We start from the raw sequence: 12,465 nt of genomic DNA on the forward strand, positions 1-12,465 counted from the left end.
CAGTAGACTTTATACTCCATAAGTGTCAATTAAAGCAGGATTCAGTTTGCTTTTGTTTGTGGTTTATTTTTTTGAGACAGTTGATTTTACACATGCTGTTAATGAATTCTCGAATCAAAGATTATGAAGCTGGTTGTATTATTTAAATTTAGTATTTTCATTAATTGAAGTTTTCTTTCAGTTTTATTGAGTCTGTGCTGAGGAGATACTATGTGTAAAAGATATCAGTTGATTTGACTGCTCAGTTCTCTTCCGTAGTTCACCATGAGGTAGGAATAGTAATTTGTTTCTCAGGGAACATAACATTGCTTGGTGCTTTGAGTTGACAGTTCTTGAATTAGTTTTACAGTAACTAGCACACCAGAGGTTGTCGTCTCTCTTTGGTAGGTATTATATAAATTGGGTCCTTCTTGATTAGTATTTGTCCCAGATAATGGTTAACAGCAAATTCCATGTCATTTTGCTATCCCCAGCTTTTTTAATCAGCAGATTCAAGATGAATTCTATAAGATCATGTGATGCCCTTTAAGAAAGGAACCTGATTGGGGATTGTGCGAGGTCATCAAGAGAGGTCAAGTTCTATTGATCATTCTGCCCAACATTGGTGGGATTAGGCCTTGTTCCTAATACAATGCATTTGCATTCAATAATAGGGCCTTGTCCCCTTACTGTTCACTCTCATAAAGGCATAATTGTTAAGAATATTTGGGGAACAGATGTTTTGTGACATTAGCTGTTAATGACAATTGTCTAAGAAAGCCAGCTGCCCAGTGCCAGGGGACCATGTGGCTCATTGATTGTTGTAGGGAAAGCACTAATCCCATGGGAAATGGGTTTTAGGACAAGCTTCTCTGAGGATTTAAGGAATCAGGCAACATAAGGTGAGCTCTCAAAATCATTTTCAGATGATGTCCAAAAATGGTGGTAATTATTTGAATAGTCCCATGTTCCCTACCAAAAAGGTCAGTGAATGGGCTTCAGGAATGCCCCCAAATTGCATATCAAATTTTGTCATATTTTTTTCTCAGACCCTTAAAAGAATTTGGAGACTCAATGGTTTGAATCATAGCTCTAGATTCATAGAAATTTTAAAGGATAAATACTGGAAGGCTACTCAATTTAAAGTAAAACACATTTTAGATCTTATAGAAACTCCTTCTCCCTCTCTCTCTGTGTCTGCCTTTGCTTTTATTGTTCCTTTGAAAATCTGGTAATGGTTTTGACCCAAATCAGTCATATTCAAAGGCATTTATCTTAATTACATTTCTGCTATTTCCGCTACATATAGTATTCTTCATGACTTTCCATTGGATTGATTTTCTTATTTTATGTTTATTTCCACAAGCTTTCTTGTTTTTCAAGGACAAGAATGTTGTGCTTAGAAAATAATGAGGAGTGGTAGATATGATTTGATGCTGTAAAGACAATAAAGAGATGATCATCTGTCTTCTAGATCTGCTGGAATGGTGGTGGTTATTGATGCAAGAAGTGAAATGCTGTGTCCTTTGTTGGTATGGGAGGCCTACAAATTTTGTTCCTTAAGGGTTTTTTCTTAGGACTATCAGTTGATTGATAAATCTAATTGCCAGTGGATCTGCAGAAATAATTTGACTAGTTGCTATCATTAATGTCTTCCTATGTAAGAGCAAAGTAGAGTCTAAGTTCAAAACTGGTGTGTTGTGTGTGTATTGAATTGGGACTTACACATGGGAAATGCTTAACATGAAAATACTTGAAAATTTACTAGATCTTAAACTTTGGAACACTTAATTATCCTACCACAAAGTAAAATGGAACTCTTAACTTCTGGGGATTTCTGCCCAAGTGTGGTTGCTTCCTAGCATTAGCTCTTAAGGTCTTATTTGTAATATCCATCACAGATATTAAGATTAGGTTTTAGAAAGGCCAGTGTTTTAACAATGTAACCCTTAATGTCTTGAAGAGGCACATCCACCTCAGTATGTTTTCATGACTAAGTTCATTCAGCTCTGTGCTTCTGCCAGATTTTCAGAAGTGTTCTGTAAGAATTCAAACCTTACTCCTCTCTTCTACACCTGGTGAATTAAAACCACTTTTCTTCATATATTGAAGTAACATTTAAATTTGGGTTATCCTAAGATTGTGTGTGTGTGTGTGTGTGTGTGTGTGTGTGTGTGTGTGTAGTACATACTGGGGCTTGAATTCAAGACCTAAGCACTGTGTGTGTGTGTGTGTGTGTGTGTGTGTGTGTGTGTTGTGTGTGTGTGTGTGTGTGTGTGTAGTACATACTGGGCTTGAATTCAAGACCTAAGCACTGTGTGTGTGTGTGTGTGTGTGTGTGTGTGTGTGTAGTACATACTGGGCTTGAATTCAAGACCTAAGCACTGTGTGTGTGTGTGTGTGTGTGTGTGTGTGTGTGTGTGTGTGTGTGTGTGTGTGTGTGTGTGTGTGTGTGTGTGTGTGTAGTACATACTGGGGCTTGAATTCAAGACCTAAGCACTGTTCCTTAGCTGCTTTGCTTAAGGTTGGCACTCTATTGCTTGAATCTAAGTTTTTGCTAGATAATTGGAAATAGGAGTTGCATGAACTTTCCTGCCTGGGCTGACGAAACTTAATCTTCAGCTCTCAGCTTCCTGAGTAGCTAGGATTACAACCATAAGATAGTCGTATTCAGCTTTTGACTGGATTTTTTTTCATTTATTCTGAAATTAACAGCTCTGTAGAGGCAGCACATGGCAGAAGAATCTGCTCATCATAGGTTAACCTTTTACTGAGGGAAGATATAGGTAGAATTAGGACTATAGTGTAGTTGTGCTACTATTATAATGATACAATCAGAGCATTCCAAGTTTTTGCAATACATGAGTGGAATGGACTCGTAAGGTCTGATGTGGCACATGACTGAAATCTCGGCACTTAGGATGTTGAGGCAGTATGAGCACAAGTTTGAGACTTGCCTTGCCTACGTAGTATCTAGACTAGCCTTGGATATGTGTTAAGACCATGTCTCCAAAAAGCAAACAGAAACAAAAAGCTCGAGAGGTAAGACACGAGAGCTTAAAGGGACCTCAGGCCTTGTTTTTATTTTGGAAATGTGGAAATATGGTCCAGAGTCAGTTTTGAAATGTGATAATCAGATTTGCTTTTCTTTTTTTTATCTAAATGGAGACCTCTGCCACAACTCTGTAGTTTTGTCATCAGGGAGGAAACAAGTGAACATATTTTCTGAGTAAATTTGTAGTCTTTCTGAAGACTTAACACAAACCTAGGTTATGTCTCCTTGATTGTTCTACTCTAAGTAGAATGGTTAGGACTGCCTTTTATTTCCATGTTCACTGAGACTTCTACTAGTGTCCATTACAGCGTAGAAGTGGTCCAAAGTGGTCTTTAGATTTTCCCCTGCTCTCCCATTTGTTGAGTGCTTATTGTGACATGCATTGTTGTAAATGTATTTCTTATCAGGTTGAGACTTGTCTGGGTATGGCTTTGCCAACTATTACCAGGTTTTTTCAGTTCTCTGTGCTTTGATTTCCTTATCTATGAAATAACTACATTGTTGCTGTACTGAGAATGAAGTGTATCAGTATTTAGGAGATATTCGGTCCATTGCTTGGCATTTAGTAAGTGCTCAATAAAGTGCTTTTATTGCTGTAAGTAAAGGAATGGAAAGCTTCTTTTTTTTCAGTCCGCTTCATACTTCTCGAGAAAAAAAGTAACACATCTCTCCTGAAATTATGCCCCAATGGATTTTTTTTTCTTCTGACTATTCTTACCTGGCCTGTCCTGGTTAAATATGGCCAAGTCATTGCACAATATCAGTTAGCTTTTATGCTCAGTGCCCTAGACAAAAATGCATGAGTAGTAGCCAGCCCTGCCCAGTGGTAAAGATTCTGCCTTTGAGTATATTCTTCAAAAACGTAAGGTTCCCATAGCCTTAGAACACAAATCCAACTTAATCTGGTGATCTTGCCTGTGCTTTTGTAATCCTTATAACTTGTCACCTTTTCATGCCTGTGTTTCTGAAGTATTTGAAATTCCTATTTCTGTGTTTCTCCTGGTTTCCCAGCTTTGAAATTTTCCACATGCTGTTTCTTTTCTTGAGATGCTTGTTACTTTCACCATTGTCTCTAGCCCACTCATATTACCCATATAACTACCAATGTGGCTCACACACACGTCTTTGCTGCCTTAGTTCTTGATGTGCACAACTTTATCAGGCTACATAGCATGTTGTAGTCCCCCAAATAGACTGAGACCCATAGGTCTATGAAATTAAAAAATGTGTTTCTATTTTCCTCCAGCAATTAATCTCATTGCTGGCTTACAGTAGGTACCTCTCCTACCCTCTCCTCCCCCCAAAATGAAAGACTAAATGGTACAAAAACATTGGGTAGGCTGGCAGTTGAGTTGGTGTGTTCATATTTTTTGAAATTTGACTTGATGTGTCACAGAGGTGTGTGAAGAATGTGTCAGGGTAACAGATTCATGAAGGCAAGTTTGCTCGGAGTCGAAACTGCCAACGTTGTCAGAAAGTGCAGAACTCTTGCCTGATTGGCAGCTGTATTTATACCAATTCTTGCTTTGGCAGAAAGAATGGATGCTGAAACACTATTTGTGTGAGACTTATGTGGTTGCAGTCTTGAGTTAAATGGACCAGTGCAGGTGTGGTTATCAGCTTCCCTCTCTGCTCCATGGAACTGAGGAGTCCTTGGGAGGTAGCAGGGCAGAAAGGCTAAAGGGGCATTGTGGAAGAAAGGAAGGGTGGGAAAAGAGCAGGTTATGAGAAGATTTCTGAGGTTAGAGACCCTGCTGGCTTTTTTTTTTTTTTTTGAACTATGTGTCTCTAACACTTGGCATGTAAATGGAAACTAGTTAGCAAATATTATTACATTTGCATGGTTGGGTCAGTTTTTAGATGTGTGTGAAGAATATTTTTTTTTTTCCTAGAATGTATCTCACAGATAAAATCGTTTTCTTCTACTTTATGATGTCGGGTTCCGAGTTTTCTCAGCATATCTTTGGCTGCTTCCTTGTACTGTATACAAAGAAACAAGCATCAGTCACAGCACTGATGGGTCTCCTGTGAAGTAGCAGCTGGTACCGTGTCAACATTTGAATCTCCAAAGAATTCCGGCAGTACATCTGAGAGTAAAGTTTCTATCTGAACATTTATTCCACAGTCATAGAAACTGAAGATGGAAAAGATCTGAGGACATCTAGTCCCATCCACGGGGTTGTACAAGAAAAATGGCTGGAACAAAACAGCCTGTTCACTTCATGCTCACAAGACAGCATTTCAGCTCTTGGAGCGGAGCGACTGCAAACACATTGAACTGAAGACACAATGCAAATACTTTTCACAAACCTTAAGGAAATACTTATAAGTACATCATTTGCACAAAAGGATTATTAATGAAAAGGAAGAGTAAGGGAGCACTAGATTGGACGAAAGGACTAACTAAACAGTGCAGGTAGTGAGGTTTTAATGACAAAAAAGAAATTTCTTTTGAAGACCACTTGAATTTTCTGGTTTGCCTATCAAAATGTGAGTTGGAAGGAAAAGAGGTTCTAAAGTTGTTTTCTTTTCCCTTTGTTCTTTGTCCACACCAAGGAATTGCTTCAGTTGCTCCAAGACTGTAATGGACCCAGTACCAATACTGGGTAATACCACTCTGTTCTGCTTGGCTCTTACTTGACTTACCAATTCTCAGGCTGTTACAGAAGCAGCAGCTCCAGTGGAGAGTTTGTGCAATAGCAAGATTCATGAATAATGGGAGTCACTTCCAGGCACATTAAAGAGCTCAACTGATTGGGTTCCTGTGGCTGCCTTACTTGGCTATCTGAGTCATATTCCCAACTTGTTCTTATTTGTTGGAAATTTCCCTATCTCTTTTACCTTGTGCCATATGTATTGCGGGGCCCTGGTTATTCTTTTATACAAGAACCAAGTAGTTTTATTTGGTGTAGTTTACCTAGTCATCTCTTCTGTGAGCCAAGAATTCCCCCTTGGGATATGGGCTTGGAGTGTAAGAGACAGTTTGCCATGCTCTAGGTTTCTCTGAATCAGAGCTTGAAAGAGAATGGGGGCCTTTCTGATCTCATTAAATAGGAGCCTGCAAGATCAGGCAGGGGAGAGAATCCTAAACTCTTTCTCAAGCTTCCACCTGAGTTCCTTTGAACTGGCGGGAATAGCAAAGAGGACTGAGGTGGAACAGAGCAGAAAGCAGGTTTTGAAGGACATACCCTTTCATGAAGTCTTTTTACAAAACACAGCACACTGTTTCACAAATTGCAAAACACTGTTCAACTACTACCATTTTGGAATTTAAAAAAGGTGCTATTTAACATGAAGATTGCTTCATTTCACCACAAGCAATTATATTTTTCTTTACCCACGAATGGAAGCATTTAAAGCAATGTTGAGCATCAGTAAGCCTGCCTTTAACCTCTGCTGCTGTTTGTTGCATCCTGGCCACAATTTTGGCCAGACAGTTTCTTAGAAAATAAGCAAGTCAGCTACTCTGGAAAGGCAGGTTGGTCATCATTGCTCAGAATGCCTCAGTAGATAGAGAAGCTTAAGGTAAACCTGATATACAAAAATCCAAACTTACAAAACAGATACATTAAGGGATAATTAATTGCATTACAAAAGGGTTCTTTACAAAAGAATTCACTCTCAGGTTTCCTTAAATAGCTTCTCAAGTACAGTCAGAATGTGAGTCAAGTTACAAAAATGTCCATGTACACTGATAGGAGCATGGCTGTTACATGAGTTGAGGTACACCTGTATATCAGCACAGACATCCAGGGGGTCTCAGAGCATGGTGGCAGGTACTAGGGCATCCTCAGTTGCAAATGGGTGGCAATGGCTAAGGAGTATAATGTTCCAAAGGCAGGTGCATGCCTAGAGTGTGTGTGTGTGTGTGTGTGTCTGTCTGTCTGTCTGTCTGTCTGTGTCTGTGTCTGTGTTGGGTGGGATTATTTCAAAGCAAGTTGCCCTTTTCTGATTTCTAGGGCTCTTTTGTTCCCTCATCGCTGAGGTTGGTAATCTGTGCTGTAAGATTGATGAAGTCTAACTTTAGAGCCCACTTGCTACCCCAGTCAGCATCTCTGAGTTTCCTGGCACTTCAGAGTTTACTCAGCAAATTAATTGCTGAGATATTACCTAATGAGAGCTGTAGGGTGCTGTCTTTCTGTGGGGGATCTGGATAGGTCTTGGTGGAAATGTAGATATATCTAAAAACAGGAGGAGAGATGTGCTCAAGAAAGAAACCTTTCTGATAATTGCACACAGCTCAGCACAATCTATAGACATTCATACTGACATGTAGGGAAGCAAGTAGTAAGAAGATGAATCAGCACTTGATAAACAGGGAAAGTTCATCCCATTTTGTGACCTGGAGTCAGAACAGGGATATGGAAAGGGAATCAGCCAGTGGGTGCTGAAGAGAAAGACTTATCACCACACCTGGGGGGCAGCCAAACTGCAAGAGCCTTGTTTTATGTTTCTGCGTGGGTCTTAGGGGTGTTGGTTAACACAGGTGGCTGAGCCCACATCCAATTTGTTTTACCACCCATTCTAGTTGGATCCTGGCAATTAGCAAGGAATGAGTCCCTTAGGGATTCTTCCCATTGCTAACTTTTGGGAACTGAAGTTGTTGAGTTCCCCTTTTCTTATTCTTTCCACAGTCCTCATAGTTGTTTGCTGGGAAGGGATTCCCTAAGCAGAGGAGAAACTAGATTACTTACATCAGTCAGTCTTCAGGATATTAGATGGGGCCTGAAGAATAATCAGAGGGACCAAAACCTGTTCATCCTTCCTCAGATGAGTAGCTTTGTGTGAGGATGGGAGATTAACTTGGTGATTTTCTATACAGGTATGCAAAGCACTGGGCAGCTAGCCAATGGTGAAGCTTGTGATGAGCACAGGCCTCAGGTTCATTTTTGGCATTCCTCAGGCTCAGAGATAAGAAACTGCTGACAAAAAGAAAGAAATGGCCTACTATGTAGTGTGCAGAATATTCTTACTTGCTAGTGCCAGCTCATAGCTTCTGTTAGAACCTTAAGCAATGTATTCAGGTTTATCCTGAAGTTACAGCCTTGCTCTACTTTTCTCTCTCTGGTTTCTTTTTTGCTGGTTGTGGGGCTTGAACTCTGGGTCTGGGCGCTGTCCCTGCGCTCTTCAGCTCAAGGCAAGTGCTCTACCGCTTGAGCCACACCACCACTTCCAGCTTTTTCTGCTTATGTGGTGGTGAGGAGTTGAACCCAGGGCCTCATGCATGCAAGGCAAGCACTCTACCATTGAGCCACCTTCCCAGCTCCTCTCTCTGGTTTCTTTAATAAAAAGGTACATGATTAGAAGTATTGTCCAATTCATGCCTTAGCCAAATTGTCTTTCTGTTCTACAAGCTCAGTCTGCATTTCGAATGCCTATTCTATCATCTGTTCTTGCTCACCACCTTTCTGTCCCCTTTCATAGTAGCCTCTAAATATGTTCCACCTAAATGTTCATCACGATGGTATCAGCAATCCAGAATCTTCTCAAGAATATGACTCTTGCCTGACCCAATCAGTCCTTATCTGCAGTGATTCTGAGTTTAATTAGTTTTTAAGTATCTCCTCTGGTGCAAGTTCTCTAGCTTTTACCCTGCTTCCCGTTCAGAACATAGACCAAAAAAAAAAAAAAAAAAATCTAGATGGGGGAGTTGTACCCAATCTACAACCCTGGATAATCTTGTTCTAAATTAGGATTAAAAACCAACCCAGTAAGACACGAATATGAGTAACAACTTCTTTTCTTTTTATATATATCTTTTGTTGAAGTGCAGAGAAAGGGCTAAAAATCAGAAATATTACTGTGGCACCAGATGGTTCATCGGAGCTGGGATAATCTGGTTGTTCACAGATCACTTGCACAGAATTTTCTCCTGAAAAAACTTCAGATTCCTGCTATGGAAAGATCCCTAATCTGGAGACCTAGGGCGCGGTGAGCCTTGGGAAGAGCTGCTGCCCTGTGTTAGGCTGGGAGAGCAGACCTGACCTCTAGAAGACCTAGATGTCAGTCAGCTTCTCCATACCTCTGTCAGTCATTACAAAAGAGCATTACAAAGTGTCTCGAGGGCTCAGCGATGCCAGGAACTGAGAAAGGAGAGCAGTGTGACCGCCTAGGCCTCACAAGTCCTATTTGTCCTTTGATACTCCTCCAGCTCTGCTTTTCTGCTCACAGCCAAATGTAGCTCCTGGCGGATCACCTGAATCTGCTTCTCTAGCTCTGAGAGTTCCTGCATCACGGAGTTCCGAGCTTTGTTGAGGGGGTCTGCTCTCCCATTGGTGGCCAGCGAGGCTGGGAGCTCTCTTCTCCTTGGAGGGAGAGGGATGTCCTGGTGGGTTGGGATGCCCAGCTGGTTTTGTCCTCCCTCGTCACTAAAGATGTATTTTCGTTGGTTGTCATGACTCAGGTTGGAAGTATTCCACACCATGAGCTGGCGGGGTCCCAAGTTGGACCTAGGAAACAAGAGACAGTGCAAATTCACTTTCCAGTCTGCAGTTCTCTAAGTGCTGCTCTTTATCTGTGGGCCCTTCTTGCTTGACTAATATGAAGCTGGGTATGCACATAGAAATAAAGTCACTTAATCTATGCATAGACCACTAGGGGGACATTAGGAACCCCGGACTTGCAGCTCAAGTTCAAGGTCTTACTAAGGAGCTCTAAAAATGAAATTGGGTATCCTCTGATAGAATGGGGTATAACGTTTCTTTGGGGGAAAACCTTAGATGCCTTTTTATTCCCTTTTTTGAAGGTAGAATGTTCAAGAATAAAGCATCACTGGCTTCAAACATCCTGTGGAAGAAAAGATGTGGCCCTAGGAAGAGTAAGAATCTGTTTATCCAAACATTGGGCTCTAAGCATTACTATATAAACAGTCATTGTTATATACCTCATCTTAAATCCCACTGCACTCTTCTTGGAGTCAGTATTTGAATGAGGGAGGCTATAAGCATTTGAACCACAGGTTTCAGTGATTTTTTTCACCGTAGGGATAAAACTATGTGGGTAATGAATGACCCAGATTTGATGCTGAAGATAAAACACCAAATCCAAGAAACCCCAAGGTTCTTGCTAGGATGATATAAGTTAAAATAGAAACTTTTTCCATCCTTTTAGGTTTGCATAGTACCATCTACCACCATTGTGGAGAGTTGACTATACACTTAAGCCACTTAAAACAATAGAAAGCTATTGTTAAGACAGGTATAGAAGCGAGACTACCTTGTTTCTCACATACACTTTGACAGATGGATGAAATGAGAATGGATTAGAATCCGAAGCAGTGTACCTGCTGATTACTTCTATACTAGAATAGGATGAGGATTAAAGGAGGATGAGGAGGAGCAAGAGTAGGAGGAGCAGGAAGATTTTCACTACTCTTACAATTTACCACAGGGCAAAACACAACAGAAACATCCAGTTAAATCTTTACATTCTCTCCCCCACCCCGCTCGCCCCATCTGTATAACTGAATCGGTTTTATTCCTGGACTCTTACTCGCCCAGGAGAGACCCTGGAAGGAGAAGGACAAAGGGATAAGAAAGCACAAGGGTAAGAAAGTCTTGAGGCAGTTACATGGCTGAGAGCAAACAACCACAGGGCTTCGTAAATTAATTCTGTTTTGCTTTGCCTGGTGATACATGCAAATTGACCTAATATTCGTTCTTCCTCTTATCCTTGCCCTCTCAGCGTTGTGACTGTTGCATTATGATGGATGCTTACCTCTCCTTGAATGAGGACTGTTGGTATAATGTGTTTTGGCCCATAGAAAGGGCAGCAGTGCCAAGCCTAAGCTTTTAAGGTTTGGCACAGTGCTTCTCTCCTGACTGCTGCCCCCGCCCTGCCCCCCTCCCCCACCATGCTACAATGTGAGCAAGTTCACATTAACCCTGCTGGAGTGTGAAGGACCCTTTGGAACACACTCTCAGCCTTCCTAGTTGACCTTAGTGGAGGCCAATCATAGACCAGATAGCCTTTAGCTGCTTCACTCTTCCCAAGCTGGCTGCACACATAAGCCTAGCTAAACGCAGTCAGGTCTGGCTCAGATCAGCAATCTGCACAGTGAACCTATGGATTAGTAAGCAATGCACTGTTGAAAGTATTAAGTATTGAGATGATTTCTCATACAGCAAAGCCCAGCTAAAACAGACCAATAAAACAACAAACATGCTGTAGTTCTTTAACATAGTTGTCAGTTTATGCCTTGTGAAACTGAATAGAGAGCACCAGAGCTTAGCTTTTCTATGGAAGTAGTCCCATACAATAGCCACATTTTTTCCTTCATACTAAATAAAAAAGAAGCAACATTTGTCTCCATACCAGAGGCCAAAATTTCTCCTTGCCTTTCTTCAAACTCATTTGTGTATTATTCATTCAATTATCTATCCATGTGCAGCATAGGGGAAGATATCAAATCAAGTAGTGGGAATGTGCAACATAGGGCAACATCAAATTGTATAGTGTGAATGAGTGTGTTGTAGGCTTTTGTAATGTGTAGGTTGTGTTTTGTGTAAGCCTTCCTCAGTCTTAAGAATGTGACATGACTAGTGATTGAGAATTACTAAAAACAAACAAACAAAGCAAATCTGGCTTGTAGGGAATGGTTTTGTAAAACTAAAGTTCAGTACTTCATAATACCATTTAAAAGAGACAGCTTTGAGACCCCAAACACACATTGTGTGTAAAAGGTTATATGTGGTAGGTTGGAGGAAGTTACAGGGAATTTAGGCCTGAAACATACCTACATACTTAGGCCTAAATATTTAGACACAACTTCGTTTCTGAGTATCAGTCTCAGTCTCATACTAAACTTTGTCTTAGTACAAAAACAGTGATCATTAACCTCTTCTTACCTCTTTTCCACACGTTTGGTCTTGAAACGCTGCTGCTTTTCCTCTACAAATGATGTGTTTAGTGCTCTATGCAATCTCTGGTGGAAAGAACAGATTCACAGGTAGTGATCATTAGAAATGTGTAGGTCAAGGGGTAAAGTACTGTTGGAGATTTAATGGAGTATCTACTTGCTACAAACTTTGTTCTCTTTAACCAAATTTCTAGACATCCCTGAAAATAGAAAAATACTGAGCCTCAACTCTCAACAAGAATTCTAATTATTCCTTCCTATTCTTCCCCCAAACGAAAATGTATTTGGTCATGAGGCTTGAACTCGGGGCCTGGGTGCTGTCCCTGAACTTTTGTTCTCAGGGATGGTGTTGTACCATTTTAAGCCACAGATCCATTTCTGGTTTCCTGGTAGTTAATTGGAAATAAGAATCTCACAGACTTTCCTTTCTGGGCTGGCTTCAAACTATGATCTTCAGATCTCAAGTCTCCTGAGTAGTTAGGATCATATGCGGGAGCCACTGTTGCCGACACCTGGCTAATAGTGATATTATAGAAAGCTTGGAAATAATTTGGATTGTAAAATTGCGTGTGAT

General features: G+C 40.7%; 1 protein-coding gene across 1 annotated transcript in view; it reads right to left on the reverse strand.

Annotated features, from left to right (window-relative positions):
- Positions 1–9,070: 9,070 nt before the first annotated feature.
- The window catches only part of Grin3a (glutamate ionotropic receptor NMDA type subunit 3A), a 142,544-nt gene continuing 139,149 nt past the window's right edge, over positions 9,071–12,465 (reverse strand). Inside the window, exons 8-9 of the mRNA XM_042697173.1 lie at positions 11,881–11,957; positions 9,071–9,483 (exon numbers count right to left, since the gene is read on the reverse strand). Of these exons, the coding sequence (XP_042553107.1) occupies positions 9,144–9,483; positions 11,881–11,957 (417 nt within the window). The 3' untranslated portion in view covers positions 9,071–9,143. The remainder of the gene's footprint in view (positions 9,484–11,880; positions 11,958–12,465) is intronic.

The sequence above is a fragment of the Dipodomys spectabilis genome, unplaced genomic scaffold, assembly GCF_019054845.1.
Source record: "Dipodomys spectabilis isolate Male_0828 unplaced genomic scaffold, ASM1905484v1 ptg000006l, whole genome shotgun sequence".
Lineage (NCBI taxonomy): Eukaryota > Metazoa > Chordata > Mammalia > Rodentia > Heteromyidae > Dipodomys > Dipodomys spectabilis.